General features: G+C 43.6%; 1 protein-coding gene across 1 annotated transcript in view; it reads right to left on the minus strand.

The window, feature by feature from the left end:
* LOC103757267 (transmembrane protein 178B) overlaps positions 1–21167 on the minus strand; it is a 282690-nt gene that overhangs the window by 24758 nt on the left and 236765 nt on the right. The window contains exon 5 of the mRNA XM_029963547.1: positions 3532–3571. Coding sequence (XP_029819407.1) covers positions 3532–3571 — 40 coding nt within the window. The remainder of the gene's footprint in view (positions 1–3531; positions 3572–21167) is intronic.

Here is a 21167-nt window from a genome sequence, read left to right on the forward strand (position 1 = left end):
TTTTCTTTCCTTATGTAATTCTCATACACCTGCCTGCCACCTTCTTTCTGCATCCTTTCTCACTTCTGAACTTCAATTCCTCAGTCTCTTCTACTCATTTTAGCATTTCCTATGCTTCAGTTTTTGGAGATATGAAAGAATTACCAGAGCAAGTTCACTGTTTCTCACATTTTTTCCCCTAATGTCTCTCTATAAAAATCACTTAACTCCTCTTCAATTTTTAATCCAACTCTGAAGAGGCGCCTCTATTTTAAATTCTCCGAGAGTCATTCCATGTACAGCCTCTTGTACCTATTTCCACAGCTTTTCAGCACAGGAGGGGCAAGAAAAGGCAAAGCTTCCATGCATACATCCGACTCTGTAAACCTCTTTAAGGTCACTTAAAGGCATCCTCACTAACATACTAAATCAAACTGGTTTTGAGTACAAGCATGACAATGTATTCAGCAATACTATCCAGGAGCCACAGAAATAAAGTAGGAACAAAAAACCACTGAGCTGAACATGGCCCAGTCAACTGTCCCTGGCTTATTTTCCCCTTTATCTTGAAAGTTAATCCCCCTAGCAGGAATTTTTAATTTGAAGAAGGTGATACCGTACACAAAGAACAGTACATTTTAGTGGTCATTAGCTGGTTCAAATTTATAATTAATTCCACTTGCCACTTTTTCTCAGGAAACCTCAATTAAAAGAAGGGTGCAGCTGCTATGCTGCTTAAAACATTCAAATTTCTTCTTCAAGAGAGGAAAAGGATGAGAGAAGCTGCTGAGAATGAAGAAACCTTCAAGGAAATGAAAACAAATCAATAGCTCTTAAGCTTTACTCAAAGATCAGCTGGAAAACAGACCAACTTATTATATTGCAATTGTTGGGCGGGAATTGGGGAATAGGGGACCTCTAGCATGTTACAGCTGTTAGAAAGAACTAATTGTTTGTCTGGGCGACACAATGTCATGTATTTACATGCTCTAAACAATCTAACAAGGCTCCAAACAACCTTACAAGACTCATAAAGAATTTATCACTAAAGAAATAATTACTTCTTTATGTAATATACTTAGACATTTATGTTATGTACAGGGGCATTTCTAAAGCAGATGCTGATTTGTAAGACAGGAAATATAAAAATAATAATGCAACATTCTAGAAGTCTTTAAGAGCAGAACATAAGACAATTTAAAGTCAGACAATAAAAATGGTTATTAAATATATATGTGAAGGTATAATTTAGGTAAGCCAATGCCTTTTTCATTTTCTTGTCAAATGCACATTTCCAGGTATTGTATTTCTGCATTTCTAAGATGACAATCACTATTCTGCAACTATAAAAAACCCTTTATACAAGGCCTTTATAGTGCTTTATGAATACTAACAAAGAAACTAGATTCTTTTACAGAAAACTATCCTTGAGTGAATTGTTTGCCAGATAGATGGCACCTTTAACACATACCCCGAGTTCAGCAACAAGGTTAATCAGCAGGACTGATTTGCAAAGTCCAAGTCAACTGATACTGTTTTATTCTAGAGAAGGAGGTGTAAAACGTTAAAATATGATAAATGAGTTCTTTATTATAGAATCTTTCTATAATCATTTGCCACACCAAGGCTGTCATCTTAAAATTATATTTAAATTCAGACACACATGGTGGAACTTCTGCATGAAGTGCTGCTGTAGTGGATACTTTGGCAGAACGGCAGCTGCCTCATCAATTTGATATTGTAACAGGCTTAAAATCTCAAAAACTCCAAAATAGTAGGAACCCCTACACACCACTTCATTCAGACTAAACCTTTTCTTGGGTGAGTCCGCCGCTATTTTTTTCCCAATATTTATACAGCACTATAAATGCAAGTAGCGTTTTTCAAACAATTTCAGATTGTTGTTACTCTGAAGAACATATCAGACACTTAATGCCTTACTGCTGTACTGCTGTGTGTTTTCAAGAACTATTTGGCACTGACACATCAGTAAGAATGGAAATTACAGCAAGAATTGATTACGAGGCTTTCTGGTTCGTTCCATTCGAATGCAGGAGTCTTCTGCAGGATATTTTCCCAGGCTTTAACCTTTGAAATTGTAGGAAGCTCTATTGACAGTGCTTTTGTATTTTCATTTATAAGAATAAGCCATAATGGAACAGAACCTGTCGCTTAATTACTGGAATTAAGAAACAGGAAATTCAGAATTTCCACACAACTTAACTATCTTCTTGTACCAGTCTTTCCTTAGCAGTTACACCTTTTGGACAGCACACACCATTTCATCAGTGCCTTTTAAAAAATTGTTTTAATTTGGCCAGCATGCTTCAAATAATGATGTATTAACAGCTATTTTTGGTGATATAAAAAACTTCTATCACTTCGTTACTATGCAGTAAAAATGAATATTGAAAACATAAAAATCAAGAACTACTGATACTCTGAGTTGTAAACGCATTTGACTCTGAGGTTGTAAGTATGGTTTATGAAAGCACTATTTTCAGGGAAAGATTTTTCTTGTTCTTTCCTGAGACTTGAGCTCCCTTACATCTATTCTGGCATGAAGATCCACTGCACAAGATGAGTTGCTGTGAAAATCCTCCTCTCAACAGCAGGCAGGCTAAAAATTGCAATTATTCAGGTGCACCACAGAAGCAGGGTAATCTGAAGAAAAGCTCTCTACTGAGAAAAATAATTTTCCCTATTCTTCTAAGGCCCCAGTATGTAGCAATGATGGAAACAGTGTTACACCCTTCAAAATCACAAAGATCTGTCATGGAGAAGCAGGTTTAAAGTAAACTTTACTTGTGGGAGGTGGAAAGACTTAAAATCCTACAGAAGTGATGTCATTCATGGGCAGCAGCACTTACACCTCTGAAAGACTGTTTACTAAGGACAACATTTCTTTATAGGAATACTACAGTATGAGAATTTTTTGATTGCTGTTTGCCCAGACAGGCCACAAACTAGGAAATGCAACAGCCAGTACCCTCAGAGAGAACTATCTCCCCCTCAACACTTGTTTTCTTATCAGTGATCAGCAAACAGGTTGACTCCATTAAGTTCCCAGTACATGGGTCTCAAAAGAGCTGGGTCAGTCCCTCACCACAGTCCCCCAGGACTGAACAGACAAGAGCCAGGGTCTGTCCAGCTGAGCACTGACACGAAGCAGATGCTCCTGCCCGGACCGCACCCCTGGCGGTGGGTCTGCGATTTCAGTCTCATCGACAAATCCTATTCCTACCAGAACTTCACAGGCACAGAGCAATTACAGCTGCAGTACTGTGGGTCCGGCAGCCACAGCAGTAACTAAGATCACCCCGGCGATAAGGCTGTGCCGTGCCCCGCAGCAGCAGCGAGGGCACGGAAGGTGCAGTGCCCCGGCTGCAGGCGGGGCCTCGACACCCTTTGGCACTTCAGCAAAGGAACACAGATGGCACCATTACAAGGCTTGTCACGCAGAAAGGGCCCGCTGGGAAAATCTCAGGAGCCCTGCACAACCAAGATAAGAGGGAGATTTTAATCTAATTTTATGACTTTAAACGGTATTACCTGGGCTTCTTGGCATGCAGCTCTTCGTAGCAGGTTATCGCTATCAGGTGAGACAGAAGAGAGAGCAGGCATTATGTTGCGTAAGTTTAAAACGATTTGCTCATTTTTAAAATGTAGGTACATACCCCCTTTACACACAGCTTGACAACACTGAAACAAAAAAAAAAAATTTAAGGTTGAAGTGCACCCATTTAAGCACACAAACATAATCTTTTTCTGCCTGTGCACATGAACATTCTTTGTAAAATAAAGAAAAGCAGGAAACAAAGACCAGGATGCCAAGTGTGCTGAGATTACATAAGCTCTGACACACTGTATAACTGTAATTTATTTTTAAATTGCTGCATAACTGTACTCCAGAGCTAAGGCGAGGGTTTTTCCAGTGTTCATGCTGCCTGTTATTTACACTGAAGGTACTTACCATCCTGGCAGTATAGAAGGGATTTAGAGTAGATTTAAGTGTAACCTCCACGGACTTCAATCTTTATGCGTTATAATTGTAAACTCCCCTCTCCATCAGTTTGTGAGCTGAACACGTGTTCATGCAGCACCTACCACCCACCTAGGTCTGAGCATGGCCTAAAGCAGTAACTAACAGAGGTGAAAAACACTCAACTCACATAAGTGAAGTTTAAAAACAAAGGAGAAAATATCAGATATGGCACGGACATTTGTTTCAGACATAAATTCCTGACTAATCCTTGTGCTTGTCATTGGTGACAGCATTAGCAAGGTGACAAGCAGGGTATAGTTGGCAAGCACACAGGAGACAGAGCTGCTGAGTGAGGAACAGAAGTCTGCTCTTTCCCAGGCCAAAAAATGCCCTATTTCCCCTTGCAGACAAAATGGGGAGTAATGTTCTGCAGTGTCCAGAGTCTCACCTGTCCTTTAGATACCAGGCGCTGCCCCTCCTTGCTAAAACCAAAACATTCCTTTCAGCTTGTCCTTGCCAATACCCGGCAAGACTGTATATTACTGTCTCAAAATATCAAAAAAACCCAATTACAGTCAGCATACCAAAATGAACACTACACTGAAAGGATTAAAGGCCAACCAGAAAAAAACAAGCGACTAAGAAATCAGCACACTTGTGCTCCGAAGAGTGGCTCGTCAGGCCAAACCCTGCAATGGAAATGGCAGAAGAGAGGGCAAGGCCCAAACACGAGTGCCATCTATTCAATTCCATGAGTTTACAGTATTTATCTCTCACTGGAGCTATATAAGCTGCTCTTTTTGGCTTAACAAGAGATGCTGCAATGCCATAAAATGAGAAGTAGGGTGACTTCAGGTGAGATATCAAACTGGGTTCCGAGAAAATAACTCTACAGTAAAAGAGCCACATTATTATTCCTGGTAATAACGAAAGGACAAAGGAAGAGTCAAGCATGGAAAAAGAAAATATGTAATACCTCATCGGGATAACAAGAAACTGAAATGTCTAAGAAAAAATTTCCTCAGAGGCATGCTGTCATATCTGCTCCTTAAAACTAAAGGAGTAAATAATTTGTATTAAGCACCGGCAATATTACTTAGGGAAGCGACAGACTTGGGTTTGATTGCAGTAATATGATGAAAGCACTCCAGTTACAGTACCTGCCTCTGAAAAGGTTTGTGTTCCAAGCTAAGCAATGTTGTCACAGCTAATTCCAGCTCAGTCAAGACAGCATGACAGGCTAAGCCCACACTGCACCGCTGAGAGCATGAGCCCTCACACAGGGACTTTTTACCCCCCTGTGTGACTGTGTGTGACCAGAGTAAGCACAAAGCAACTGCAATTTCTATACATAAAGCTGAAATATTATGGGATATCAAGCAAACCGTGCTATCAAATGATGGCAGCACAGTTGATGTCTTTGAGAACCGCTGCCCTGACCTTATTCACAAATCCTGGTCAAACCTACGTTATCTGTTTACTTCACAGTGATGCTGTTTTGTCCAGAAGTCAAGCTGTGTCAGACCATCAGCCTGCATGTTCTCCTGGTGCCCACAACCTTATGCTGCAGTGTTAGTTGCCTCTAAAATGGAGCCCAGCAATACTTTCCAAATGTAAGCAAAAGATATTTTGCTCTGTTTCCCAACCTGCAAAGACCCTCAAAACAACTGTCAAGAATGCAAGCCCAATTCAGCTCAATGGAGTCTCAACCATAAAAATTAAGCTTGACAATTTAGATGTCAACATTTATGTTCATTTTCTCCTGCAGTGAAGCACTTCCAGAAACAGAAAAAGTCTATTCTGACACTTAATATTTTTGTGTCCAAAGAAAAATTTAGAGACCAGAAGAACCGTTCACCATTCAGCAATTATATGTGATTTGTCTCACCTCTCCAGCAGTGCAGCACCCAGAATCCCATACCAGCCATAGTCATAGGATTCCCACTGATCCAACTGGGACATGTATTTCAGAGTCATCTGAGTCTTAAGGATGCCCCAAGTTTGGCTTAAGGATGCCAGGTAACAGGAAATATTTTATTTCCTTAAAATGTGATGTCAACACTTAATTGACTTCAAACTCAAGTTTAAAAAGCACAAGTGCCCTCACAGGAGTGCATCTCTAAGAACAGCAGTTCTCCTCCATCACAGCTCTTTCCTCTACTCACCTCATGTTGCTCACACACAGTACCAAAAGTGGTCTGGAAGCCCTCTGTAAGTCATACCAATTAATAAATATTGCTAGAAAAATGTTAAAAACAGCAGAAAGGTAATTTCTTAAAGTCTTGTGTCTCAGTATGTATTAATTCTCAAAATATGTCTGCACACCAGCTCCTAGAGAAAAAGAGACTTTAACAACACATACAAGATTTTGTTGATTTTTTTGTACTTCATCATCCACTATTAGGCAGTAACAAAGCCTTTTCAACAACCCTGGAGCACGAGCAGGTGGAGGCTGAGGGAAATTGCTGCACTGCCTTAAAGAACATGCAGAGATTTCTTCTGACTTGCACCATATCCACAGCAAACCGAAAATCAATTTTTACTTTACATTTCCCCTAAGGGCTTATCTACTCAATTCGAGCTTAAAGCGAAAGAGACAAGCAGTGTTGCATCTGCTGGCCAACTCAGAGCTGTCTTCCTGCTGTGAGAATTAAGCACCACACAGCTTACAGCTGGGCCAACTTGCTTAAGCAGTAAAAAATTGGGAGACGGAGAGGAACAAACAGAGGCAGTGGGGTATGGAAGAGAGAGGATGTCCTAAGCTGAACCCACGAACAGAACATTCCCAGTCAACCCTCAAGGCCAGCAGCCACTGCAGCGCAGGCTCTTTGGAGCACAGAGAGGGCTTACACCAAAGCAAGGAACCAAGGCAGAGGGAACACAGGAGCAGCTGTCCAGAGCTCCCCACACGCCAACGCTGGGAGAGCACAACAACCGTACGACCCCCTTGAACCTTGGGCTGTTCTGACTCGTTGGCAACATCCCCAGTGCAGGACTGGTGGCCACTGCTCCTGTCCCGAGTGTTTTCAGCTAGAGTAGGGAATTAGCACTCTTACTTGTAAGCACACAGATCCACACAATGTAATATGGATGCTCCTCCAGCAGAGGCCAGGACCGAAAGGACAGTTCCCATGATGAAGGGTCAGCCAGGGCAGCAATGCAGGCAATAAGCAGAACAACAAAGTCAAACCAAGGCTGTTTGAGGCCCACAGCTGCAGCCAGGGTAAGCCTTTGTCTGAGAGCCAACCAAAGCAACTCCCTCAGAAGTGACCACACTACAAATGAATAAGAAAGCTCAGGTGTGAGATCCCATTTCCAAAAGGGTTATCAGTATTAAATCTAAGACTATTAAGTATACCCAGAAAGAAGAAGCCTAAAAACTCTCCAGTTCAGTGTCTGCATTAAAACATAAGAGTTTTGTGAGGAGAAATTTGACCAAAGCTGTGCATATAGGATTACTCCTCAGGAGTTATAACAGAACTCCTAAAAGAGATTTTATCTTAGAAGAGAGCTTTTTTGGCTGCTTCTAATACGGCAAGAGCACAGCATCCTCTCTGCTGGATATTAGCATTTACTTCCATCTTGGCTTTGGAAGGGCATGAAAGACAATCTCAGTTTTCATCAGCTTTACCCAAGACTCAGAACTTATACTCTGTTTTTTTGACTAAGTTCTGATGAAATAAAGTCAGCCACTCAGGAAGTATATGCAGAAAGGTGACAAAGTGAGTTATCAGTTGGCAAACACGCAGAGACTAACATTCAAATTGTAGATAACAATAACACTGAAGATTACTGGCAGGCAGTCAAAGGCTGAGGTACTTTGCCAGCATTTTCTAAGGAGAAAGTCAATACTTTAACATATACAGAGTAAAACCAAGAGTCTGATGAGTCCACTGCCTCAGTACAACATCGAGGGTCCCCATCCTGACCAAGTGATGATCACTCATGCGGGGACATCACTGTAACAGTCTGGTCAAATCTGACAATCAGTTAAACTGATGCCCATCATGCCAGAGATTAAATTTCTGCTGATTTGGCATAGCTGGTGACTCACTGCACCACCTGGACGTACAAAGAACAGCAGCAGCTCAACTCAGGAAAGGTGACCCAGGACATAAAGGTGAGAGAGGCTTCCAAACTTGGTGGACATTTTAAAACAATCTCATGTGTATACATTAAAGGGAAGCATGTTACTGTGTATGAGCACACACCTGACAATCTGAATACCCTCTAAGCTTTGATCTAGGATACTAAATTCAGTGTCCCTTGTACCTGCAGCATGATATGCTATAGATTAAAATGAGCGTAATATGTAAATTTATGCAATCCAGAGAAATTAAAGACAACCTCACGTGTAGCAACACTGAGTTATCTTCTTAATTCTCCAATACTATAAGAGTATTTACTATCCTAAATGCAAGACAATGGATTTTTAAAAAATGTCCTTTTATGAGAACAAAAGGAGTTTTAAGACTCACTGAGGTTTTGTAAAAATGGCAACAGGGTTTTAGTTAACATCAGTTCAACCAGACATAATACCTATCATTTTACACATGAAAAACCTTTGCCACCTCCTGATCGATGCCTCTGCTGAAGAGGTACCTTCTGTTATATCACACACTCAGAAGGGCTGAATTACAAACAGGGGAGGAGGAATCAGCACAAGGTTTCCTCTTTGCTCTTCCTATTCACCCAAAAATTCATTACTTTTAAATCAGTCAGTATTTGAACAAAGGCCCCAAAGTCGGAAGGCCAATACTCTGATCCAGAAACTAAACCCTGCATGAACAAAGTACCACACAAGGCCAGACTAAGCAGCTCCTCGACCTTTACAGTTATTGTCATCCACAGCCTTTAGACTAACTCAGCGATGATCCATCACACTCCAGTGCCCCTCTTTCCTTTACGCCCTAGGGAGCACAACAGCATCCACATCAGACCCACAGCACAGTCTTCAGGGTGCAGGAGGGGGACACCCAGGTCCACTTCCAGGCAGGGAAGTGGCACTGGGAACAAGTCTGGAAAAGGTAACATTCCTTTTGTCCAGATTTGTCCATGTAGCACCCTCCAAAATCTTAAGGAAATACTCCAGAGCTCTTCTGTCCCTGTGAGCATGTAGAGACTGACTACAGAAGAGTTGCCATTTATTTGCAGGATAGATTGTTATTTACAATAGCTCCACTTAATGCAGGCATCATAACCACTGCATCTAAAAGAGGAATGAACCTTGAGAAGTCAAAAAAGAAAATTATCTGCTCCTTGCAAGAGAGATATTTTAGAAAATCCACAAGGACGGAAAGAGGGATGCAGGATGGGAAACAAAAATTATCTTCAGCTGCAAACAAATGAGCAACATCTCAGAGAGCTCCTTCCAAGAAGTCAGAGGCTAATCTGAACTGATCCTGTGCTAAAGCAAAACACCCCATCATCAGAAACTCGTGATGCCAGAAACCGAAGCACGAGACTTCACTAAACCTTTAATCTGTTCTAAAAGGGCAAATCTAAGTCTAGTCAGGTATGTCTCATGCATAGCAATTTAGCCCCTGATGTTGGTAACAGCAAGCCTCGGGGCCAACACAGCCCATACACGGATCCTTCACTAACCTCTCCCAGTGCTGCCTGTGGCAGTCTGTGTGTGGGGCAAAAGGCAGCTCTCCTGCTCCCCAGCGTAACTGGTACACAGACAAAGACACTGGGAAGAGGGAATGTACAAAAAGGCACCAAAAGCCATCACATTCGAAAGCAAAACAAGCTGCAGAAAGGGATCCTGTCCAGCAGCACCAAGGTACGGCACTCACTGTGCACAGAGTACTATGAAAGGGCTGCTGAGACCACCTTTGAATACTTTCTTACACTCTTGCCATCAGGTTCTTCTGTCACTCCTCATTTTTCTGTCCCCTGGCTAAAACAATCTTCCACAGAGACTAGCACAGAAATGGCTAAACGGTTGTCACTGTTTCCAAACAGTGTTTAAATCTCTGAAAGTTGTACTTCACAGCTGTGCTTCAGCCTGCATCAAAGTCTCACACAGCTGCTTGTCATCACAGTACTTCCTACCTTGCACTTCCAGTGTCTGGCAAGGAAATTTTTTTTTACTTTCCTTTATGGATAAAAGGGGAGACTGAAGAATGGGATATGTGAACATATTTCCCCCCCCCAATATATCATCTGGGTTAAAGCACCATGCCTACACTTAGGGCAAATAACCTCCAAGCACTGAAATTTAGATACCAAAGGTTCCCTTTTTTTGTTTGTTTGCCTTTCATATTTTCCTCTTTATTCACATTCTCTGTGATCAGAATGTGATTTCACAGTTACCACACAGGAAATCAATACAGCTGAAACCAACAGCACACGAACAGGCACACGAGCTCCTGGAAACAAGAGACACAAAGGGGAGACTGGGCAACCTGTTCCAGTGCACAGCCACCTGCACAGTGAAGGTGTGCATGTTCAGGTGGAACTTCTTGTGCATCAGTTTCTGCCCATTGCCTCTTGTCCCATTGCTTGGCACCACTGAGAAGAGCCTGGTATATCCTCTTGACACCCTCCCTTCAGATACTTACAGACATTGACGAGGTTCCACCTCAGTTGTCTCTTCTCAAGACTGAACTGGCCCAGCTCTCTCAGCCTTTCCTCTTAAGAGAGATGCTCCACTCCCCTCATCATCCTCCTTGCCCTCCACTGAACCCATTCCAGGATCTCCACGTCTCTCTTGTACTGAGGAGCCCAGAGCTGGCCACAGCACTCCACATGTGCCTCCCCAGGGTGCTGAGTAGAGGGACAGGATCACCTCCCTCGACCTCCTGGCAATGCTCATCCTAAGGCATCCCAGGATACCACTGGCCTTCCTGGCCACAAGGACACACTGCTGGCTCATGGACAGCTTGTTGTCCACCGGGACCCCCAGCTCCTTCTCTGAAAGTCAACTGAGCCTTAGTTGCTTCAGGTAAGAAGCAAGCAACTAAAGCAGATGTACAAAGCAAACCAAAGACTGATTTAATGCAAAAGTCCCGAGGCAAAAGGATGTGAAGAAGGAAGGTATAACAAACAACATAAACAGATTTATTTTCCTAACTTTTCCCTCGAGGCTTTGGCAGCATTTCAATGCAAGCAGAAAAGAACACTGCTAAAATCCCAACTTAACAACCAAAAAGGCATCCAGACAGGGACAGGACAAACAGCAGCACCAAAAGTAACATTTTTTTAAAATAAATTGGCTACACTTGCATTTTAGTCAGATGCATTTATGGTCATCTTAATGGACAGGGACTAAAATACAAACACAGCTACTTAAACATCACAAATGAGGATTTTGCTTACCATAAGGGACATCTGGTCCACAGGTAAACAGTGGGAATGACACCATTAGGTACAAATTATGTGAGCAGCAGTGACGGGCTCCTTGCAACTGGGTGAGCAACACCAGCAAGGACAGCACAGGGCTGCTGCCCACGCCCGGCCTCCAGAAAGGAACAGGGGCTCCTGCAACAGCAGCCTGGCATCCCTCATGTGGGGCATGGCACCATTAAAAGCAAAAAGGAGCTGGGAAAACCCACGGGCACAGGACCACCGCGCTGGGATGGCTGTCCTCGGCACACGGAGGTGGCACCCTGCCAGCCTGGTTCCATTCATCCTTACAGCACGGGCTAAAAGCAGGCAGGCTGATGGCACGCACACGGACGAGGGCATTTTTTTTTAAGTCAGAAGAGAGAAAACTCTGCTCTCCAAGAGGCCCTAAAATCGCTCAAGCCACCCAGACATCCCCCGTGTTTAAACCTCCCGCCTGAACCAGCGCCAGGCGCACAACACGGCCAAGGTGGGAAGGACAGAAGCCACTGAGCCTCCCCACGGCTGCTGGGAGCGGGAATGGAGACCCAGCCCTGAGGGTGCCGGGCCTCCGAGGGACACCCCATTCTAGGAGCTCCCCGTCCTCCCGCCTCCTGCCCGGCCCCTAGCCGGCATTTCCAGTGCCATGAGGCCAGTGCCTCCCCAGCCCAAGCCAGGCAGGCGCCGACCGTGGATTTCTTCCAGTGGTTCCTGAGGGCCGCCACACTTTCGCCATCCCGCCCTCGGGACGCGACGCCGCCGCTGCCGCCGCCCGGCCCGGCCTCGGCTGGAAACGGCTCCCGCGGCCCCGGCGTTCCGCGCCGGCGCCCGCCGCGATTGGAAGGGACAAACAACAAAAACCCCGCAAATCCCGAGGAAAACTGTTTTCACACCCCCACCCCCGTGTCCCGGCCCTCGCTGCGGAGTTGCCCTCCTGCCCCCGAGGTGACCCACTGCCGCGGGCGCTTGGCGACCAGCGCTGACGCTGCCGGGCACGGGGAGCGGGAGATGATGTGTGGCAGAGCGAGAAAGTGAACAGGGTTTGTTTTTTTTTCACACCAATAAAAATATACTCGGTGCCCACCGCCCCGCCAAAAACAAAAACCAAACCAACAAACAGAAAACAACAACCGCAAAACGAGCAAAAACAAACAAACAGAAACACCACCACCCCCAAACACAACAACTCTCAAAACAAATAATAATAATAATAATAACAGTAAAACCTGAAAGTACTCCAGAATATTCCAGCCAGAAGAAACGTTGTCCAGGAAGGACCCGGGGTTTGCTGTTTAAGCTGAACCAACAGGATGACCATAGGCACCAGGAGAAATGTCTCCCATCACGCACGGAAAACACCAGCCTCAGAAGGATGCATGAACATCCTGCCAGGGAAAGGTGGGTCTGACCTCAGGGTGGAAAATGCTTTGGGACAAACTAGTGGTGGTGACCTGTCGCTAGTGGGGTTCCACTTGGGCCCTGTGCTCTTCAACATCTTCACAAATGTCTTGGACACAGGACTGGAGGGGATGGATACTAAGCAAGTTTGTCGATGATACAAAATTAGGAGGAGCTGTCAACTCCTTCCAGGGCAGAGACACCTCGACAAATTAGAGGGATGGGCAATCACTAACAGCTTAACAAAGACAAGTGCTGGATTCTGCACTTGGGATGGGGCAACCCTGGATGTAAGTACAGACTGAGGAATAAGACGCTGGAAAGCAGTGCTGGGAAAGGGACCTGGGAGTCCTGGTCAGTGACAAATTGAATGTGAGTCAGCAGTGCCCTGGCAGCCAGGAGGGCCAACCATGTCCTGGGGGGCATCAAGCAAAGCATTGCCAGCTGGTCGAGGGAGGGGATTGTCCTGCTCTGCTCTGGGGCAGCCTCACCTGTAATTGGGTGCAGTTTTGGTCACTGCAATATAAGAAAGACATTAAGCTATTAGAGAGTGTCCAAAGATAGTGAAGGATCTACAGGGGAAGCCATACAAGGAGTGGCTGAGGTCACTTGGTCTGTTCAGCCTGGAGGAGAGACTTCATGGCAGTCTGCAACTTCCTCGCGAGGGGAAGAGCACTGATCGATTCTCTGCAGTGACCAGTGACAGGACCCAAGGGAATGGGCTGAAGTTGTGTCAGAAGGAGGTTTAGACTGGACATTAGGGAAAGGTTTTTAACCCAGAGTGTGGTTGGGCACTGGAACAGGCTCCTCAGGGAAGTGGTCACAGCACCAAGCCTGATGGATTTCAGGAAGTGTTTCAACAATGCTCTCAGGCACATGGTGTGATTCTTGGGGCTGTCCTGTGCAGGGCCAGGAGCTGGACTCAATGATTCTTGTAGGTCTCTTCTAACTCAGGATATTCTATTATTCTGAGTCAGGCCATGGTCTCTCATGATGTCTGAAAGATGGTGAGCAGCCTCAGAGATTTCATAAAAGTGCCAAGAGACCCCATCCTATAAGAAAGGAAGAGAGGTGTTGGCCATTCACAACACACCACTGGCTAAATGGTGTGAGGAAGCAACGCTGCTTTTGTAGACCACAGCCCTCCTTCTGACAGGGACCTGAGCTTGAGGACTCAGAAGAACAAGTCTGGCAGTCTGGCAGGGACCTGTGGGTCAGGGTAATGAACTTAACACCAGACACAAATTTTTTTTCCATTATGTTTTTTCCCTTTTCTAAAATGCTATTTGCAGCAATACAAACATGTCAAAGTCAATAAAAATGGCTTTTTTTTTGGTCAAAAGCTTCCCCAAATCCTTCTGCTTAAGAATGTCAGGATGGGATGTGAATAGTAACATAAGGTGGCTGCTTGAGGCCAAATTTGGGATTCTGGGTATGCAAAAGTCTGTTCTTCAAAAATCACGTTGATGCAGAAGATGGTCCAGAAAACACACTGCAGTTAGTGATAAGAAAAGCAGACTAAACCCTATGGATTATTTTCCCTACTATGTTTTGGGTTTTCTTTTCACTTTTTTTTGTAAAGCAGATGATCTGGGAATTGTTTTTTCAAAGAAAACATGGAATTATCTTCTCCTGATGAATATTTCAGGCATAACCTCATCCAGTAGCCATTGCTTCCCACTTCAGTATTCCAGGTTCATCTGTCCAGTGCACCTCAGTGTACTGAGTGCATGCACTTGATGCAGTGCTGAATGTTCCAGGTGGCGTGGAGTGATTAAATGTCCTGCTTTTCTTTTTGTGTTGTCCTGCTTTCTTTGAGGATTCAGGTGGCATGGCCAACTGCTAACAGCAATGATGGCCACAGATATTAGTACTCTCATCCTGCTTTCCTTCACTTATAAAAAGACTGTGCTGATAAATGCTTTTCAAATTCATAATTCTCATGTAGTGCCACAAATAATTCACAAGCATCTGTAACTTCCTATTTTGCAACCAAGTCTTCTGAGTACAGTTATGTTTATTAACGATGTTTGCAAAACAAGCTTGAATTTTTAAAATAAAGCCTCTTCAGCATGCTAATACACGTTTGGAGCAGTCAGGAAAAAATGCTTAAATGTATGAAAGACCTGAATATCTCTAAGATGGCTGAATGGAAATTTTCCTGAGTTCATAACCATGAAAACACATCAGGGTTAGTATAAGTGAGAAATTTTAGCTCAAATACTAGTGGTCTTCAGCATCCCTAGCAGAGGGACTTGACCCTGCTTTGAGCAGGGTGGCTGAACTGGGTGAGCTCCAGAGGTCCCATCCTATCCCCACTATTGGGACTGTGTGATGCTACTTGAGAATTTGGGTTGGTGAGTTTTGAGATGGGGCTTTTTGAAGAGAAATACCCTTAGAGACAGTGCAGCCAAGAATGACAGATTTTGCACTTGTCTTTTTACTTGGCTTTACTTAGAATGCAGTGTCCATTCTGAAATCCCTCCTGGCAAACATGTATGTCCTAGTTTTTTGGCCCGGCTGTCTGATCACCCTCAAGGTAGATCACACCTGCCATGCTGCTGCATGTACCACGTACTTCTCTTTTATCTGTCCTAGTTTTCTGCATGTCAGATCAATGGAAGTAGGTATTAGAGTATGTGCAATGGAAAATGAGAGGATAAAGGGTTGATCTCAAACATCCTCTAGATCATGTGCTGTAGTACTTTTTTAGGCCAAGTAAAATTCCTGCTTTCTTTTTCAGAAAACTGTTCAGAGGAGGCTGGAATGTGTTTTTTTTGTTTTCTTATGATTGCTAGATGGATGGTGTAAAAAAGAATATTTCAAAAAGCTGCTCTGTAACTCTGGGGATATGTCACTTAAAATTATCACACGAGTTGTGCGTGAAGACAGGTGAATGCCTCATCCCAGTTACTCATGTCTGACCCTTTTTTGAAGAGCAGTTTTTTTATATTCCTGTCTCTACCATCAGTTCCAAGCCTGTTAGCGGAAGAAGCTTCAGGCACAAACTTGTTTGTGACTTTCGGAAAGTCACATCCACAATCATCTCTGTTCTCTTCTTAGCCACAGAATGTGGGGAAAACAGTGGATTTTTCTCTACTACTTGGCAATGTCCTACAATTGATAAGGGCAGAGAATTATTTGGTATCCATTTCTGTGTAGCACAGTCTGTGCCTATGTTTGCATAAAAAAGGGACCTCCCTGGTCCATTGTAGTAATTTTGTCATCCCTACAGGAATGGAGAACTGAGACTCCTCTGCCCACTGGTTATCCTGGCATTTGTGACTCACCTATGGATGGTCTGAGGGTGTGGAACACTAGTGCTGTCAGCCACCACGGTGTTCATATCTCTTCAGGTGCTTCCTTACAAGTAAAATGCAAATAGCTGCTTGTGTTGCAAAGAGAGCAAGTGTATTGCTCTGTAGGAGCTGTGTGTTTACCACATCGATGTAAGTCCGTGTTCCGGCCAGACCGAGGCAGCGTTGTCTGGTTATAGTCTACCCACATCCCCCTGTTTTTTACACATGATTAACATCACTGAGGCCAGAGTGACAGGGAAGAGTGTCTTCACACAACCTTCAGGCTTTTGTGCAGCTGATGAGAAAAAGCACAGAATCTAAATCTTTCCATGCCTCTGACCAGGGAGGGAGATTATAATTTGCTTTGTTTTAATTCCACAACACCTGAACACCAAGCATGATTTAAAGTGAGAGAGAACCCTTTTCCTTGGTGGATGGGAGCAGGACTGACTGGGTGTCTCTCCAGGTCAGACCATGCAATGGGAGCTCCAGACTTTTAGGCACATCCTCCTCCAACTTTTCTGTCCCCACAAGCCATGGGTATAGGCTTGGCTGCAGACAGAGCTCTTTCTCTCCCTGTCTGGGGTGGTTCTTGTGCTAGCTAAAATCTCTGGTGGGCTTTCCACTCTGTGTTTCTCTGCTTCTGTTCTCCAGGTTTTGCATCCAGTGCCTGAAGCTGTTCTTCCACTGAGTGTCCCAGGCCCCCCCTGTTCCACCCTGGCCAATGACTTGTGTAAGAGAGAGGAGCACTGCAGCCACTGAAGCTAATCGGAGAAAGTTCCTGCCTGTGAGAGCAGAGAAAGTTCATGATGGATTCTCTTGCCCTCATTTCCAGCTCTGCCTGGAGGTGTGATTCCCTGGGGTAGTCACGTCTGCAGTCAGTGCCTGCTCCACTGGCTTGGAGAAGGAACTGAATCATACTGGCAGGGTTTTTGGTTGGGTAATTCAGGGAAGCTCTGCACAAGAATAATCTCTCCCCTTGCTTCCCCTCCTCACTCTTCCTTCGCTCTTCTGTAAGCAGAACATGACCTGAGCTTCACTCTCCCTAGAAGGAAATTCAGGAGTGTGCCTAGTGTATTTGTATGGTAAGCCCCACCACCTTTACACCCTACCCCCTCTTCCCACAGCTGAGCTATTATACAGAAATATTCCCTGATTCTCAGAGTTTATTAACCTTTTTTCCAAGGGAATGAAGAGAGATATTCACAGCTTTTGAACAGCAGCAGAAACCCATTAAATTGCTCAGTGGCAATCTTGTCAGGAACTTGTTCCTTTAGCAGAGACACATTTCAGAAGGCTCTACACTCACTCCCAAACCATTTGGATTCAGCAAATGCAGGAGCCACTGAGGCATTAGGGTGAGCAGGCTTGGACCCTAAGCTTTGAGCGTAGCACCACTTAGATCTCCTCTGGATCTCCTCCAAATGAAGGAACAAGGACAGTACCCTGGGACTGGGATTTATCCATTCACCCAGCAGCACAAACCCCTGCACAGAAAAGTCTGCAGCAGCTCCTGTGCTCATACTGTCTGCTCTACACTCTGCTTTTCAGTAAAAGTCTCAGCAAGAGCTACACTGAGGACATCAGTTTTGTTGCTGGTACAGGTTCCTACCCTCAAGAAAGTCTTGCTGACCCAGGCTAAGGTCACTCACCTCTGAGCTTATGCTGTTAATATGGTGGTGATGCATATTAGAGAACTCTGCATAGATGCAGAGTATGATGCAGGGAGGGAGAGAGGAGGAGAGAGATCAAATGCACAGTGCAGTCCTGCTCACAGGATGTGTGTGCCCCTCTAAGCAGTGTCTGCTTAGAAGGGAGGTGCCTAAGCTCTCCTGGGCTTCCATCTGCAGGCAAGTATTGTCACTTCTGCAGACGGAATCTGAGGGAGGGATGTAAACCATGAGACTCTTCACTCAGGCATTTTGCTTTTGGCTGAGATTAATGCTCGTTGTTTAACAAAACAACAACAACAAAGTTATATTCTCTCCTTTTATCCCTGTTGTACAGCTGGGTGAGAGAGGAGGTAGGAAATTAAGCCTTTTATGCTGTTTCTTGATTCCAGTGCATCCAGAAAATGTTACATACTACTTACCTATATTCACATTGAGATATTGCCTACCAGAAAATCCAGCTGCTGCTATATACCGTCCTGGTTATATTCCATAGCCAGATGATCTTGTATTCAGAAGAGCTCCTGAAAACTACTAATACATCTGCAGCAATAATTCATTTTTCACTGAGTCAGTGACATACTAATCTATGGACCAGATGGAGTGGGGCCTTGGGCAATTGTAATCAAAGAGCAACAGCCACAGTTTGAAGGAAAGAGATTCCCAGTTGGTTTCCTATTAAATGCTTCTATTTTCATTTTGTTTTGACTCAATTGTGTGCATCACCATGGCCCACTGAACACATCTGGCTGACATCTTAGATCACATACCCAGCACATTGCTGTGTTTCACTCCTTCCAAAGTCAGTGGCAGCGCTCTGTGATGACAACTTGTTTTATCCTTGCCCTTAGGTGGAGCTGGGGAAACAACAGAATCAGTTGCAGGCAAAGGCGGGCTGAGAAAATCCATCACTGTAATGATGAAGCACATCCATTCCTCTTCACCAGCAAAGTATCTTTGCCACCGTTGAAGCTAGAAGCTTAATTTGTCTTGGATGCTGGAGCACAAAATATGGCCACTTAGAACAAGTATAATCCCACCAAGTTACTATAACTTGATTCAGTTCAGTCCCTGCCAAAAGATACATTCCCATGTAATACTGGCAAGGACCTGTGCTTAGGAATTGTTACTGGCCATTTAATCAGTCTGTGAAATAAAGATCTTAATGTTTTCAGGTACTGGTGAATGCATAAGTGCTCTTTGTGTTTGTTGGTTTTTTTTCTTTTCTTTAACGTAATTAGTTTAACTAGAATAAAATCTGATATTCTGCTTTTTCATTGCCTCCCAGCTTTCGACTATTCCAAAGGAAATCAGTTTGCTCTTCCCATGAGAAAAAATGTTGCTGAAGTTACAGATCTGGTCATACATACTGCTTCCTTAGGTTTGGAAAGACATTAGAGAGTTCTTCCGAAAATGTGTTCTCTACAAACTCCACAGCATTTTCAGCAAAGGTATTTCAACAAGCTCTGCAGCCAGTTTGGTTTTCTACAGTTTCACATTGTATTTATCTTCCAGAAAGTTGCTAAGTAATATGGCTTTAAATTTTTTTTATTATTATTTTCTTGTTGTTAATTGGCATGCTAATTATGACACAGACATTGCTTTTAAATCCCGTGTCATTTTTTTCACTGCATACAGTGCATTTTCTTTGAATTCCTATCACATTGTGATCTGCTTCTCAGGCTGTTTAGACCTTCTTTTAACTTAATATGCTGCTTTAAGTTTCTCTGATAAGATGTTGCTGGGGCAGTGTAAAACTCCAGGATTTGGCTAGGCTAGATTAGAACAGCCTTGTATTTTACATTAAATGAAAGTGGTTTGAACCACAGTAACAAGCCAGTGCTTGTTATCCCCGCTCTCCAAATGCACAGGCATTATTGACTCTATTTATATGACATCTTTGCTTCTTTGTTTTTTGCTTTCCCTTGCTAAGAACAGATGGGAAGGGTAATTTAAATACTGAATACCATAAGGTACCTGAAGTAAAGTAAGTTAAGGAAATACCATAAGTGAAAGAATGAAGCATTAAACCGCTAACAGGAGATTTACAATTAAGAATTATCAGAGAAGAAAAGCTTTGCCAAGAGACAGAAATCACTCAGTCCAGAGTGAATCTTGCAGAGGATGGAGGGGACTCTGACATGACAAATGCATGGAGAATCCCCGGTCATAGAAAAGAGGAGACTCAAGATGTCAAACATGTAAAACAGTTTATGGATTTATGCACACTGCAGCAGGTAACATAAGTTGGGATAATGTCCATTATATGATGAAAGAGGCAAGGAACAGCAAACTTTACTTTGCTTCACAAAAAGATGTGAATACCAACAGAAGGAATATATAGGATGGGTAACAAAAACAGGGATAGCACCACTTGCTTACATGAAAATTATACATAGTGAAAATGTACAACACAGCAGCCAAAGATGAAATGGTCTAACTGGAAATAAATAGGATATTTATTTTTTAACTGTTATACAGAAGCATCTGTGTTGCCAGAAATACTTCTGGAAGACACTTGTAGGAGAGTCACACATAGCAGAAAGTAAATGTGGAAAACAGAATGGACAGTGATAAGCTTATTAAGCACAAAGAAGTATGTGAACAAAACTGGAAAATAAATGAAAAATATATTGGAAAAGTCATAATTTGTAATGCTAACCCAGAAAAGATCTCAACTCCCTTAGCATCATGCTACTACGTGCTCCCTGCAGTTCTTGTCTTCAGGAAAGATACTCTTAAGTCAAAGGCAAAGAGGGGATGTTGGTAGGATCACTGAACAGAGGATGTTAGAACAGGTACCATCACATTCATTTTTGTAGGGACAAAGCGCAGTTTCTTCTAGTGCCAGAACTGCCAGCTTAGCTGCAAGCAGAACAGAAAATTCTAGATAATGCAAATAATGCTTGGATAGATTACATTAACATAAAAAGTTGAATGAGTATGTCACAGGTGAGATGACAGAGGAGAGCCTGTCCCCATAGACGAGGAAAATATATAAAGATTCATTGGGAAGGCTGGTAACATTTGCCCCTAATCTAGCTGCTTGCAGCAACCACCTGGAGCACTGCTGCACGGTGATGTTTAATGGATGTGCAGTGTCAATATTAATACAGAGTCTGAGAAACTGGAGGAGTTGATTAGGGGACTCTATTCCAATAGTTCACAGCACAAGAGTTAAGTAATTCACTTATTTCTCCAAGGACATTATTAGTGGTGCTGCAAAGCTATGCTCAAAGCTGCAAAACAATGACTTCTGTGCCACAGACACCAATGAAATGTGATATCCGTGTGTTCTAGTAAATAAGGAGATTTTGGGTTAATTCACAGAAAACAGTGTTTGCTGAAATTGGCCATGTCACACTACTGAGATTGTCAAGCCAGTTCCTCTGGGCAATTCCTTCTTGCAGTTAAATGCACAGTTGGCAGGCATTTTGGGGGCCTAGACACACTCTCAGCTACCTGCCTGAAAATGCAGTGGGTGAAGCTTAGAATTACATTTAATAT

The sequence above is a fragment of the Manacus vitellinus genome, unplaced genomic scaffold (genome assembly GCF_001715985.3).
Source record: "Manacus vitellinus isolate BGI_N305 unplaced genomic scaffold, ASM171598v3 scaffold_5_pilon, whole genome shotgun sequence".
In the NCBI taxonomy this organism is placed as follows: Eukaryota; Metazoa; Chordata; class Aves; order Passeriformes; family Pipridae; genus Manacus; species Manacus vitellinus.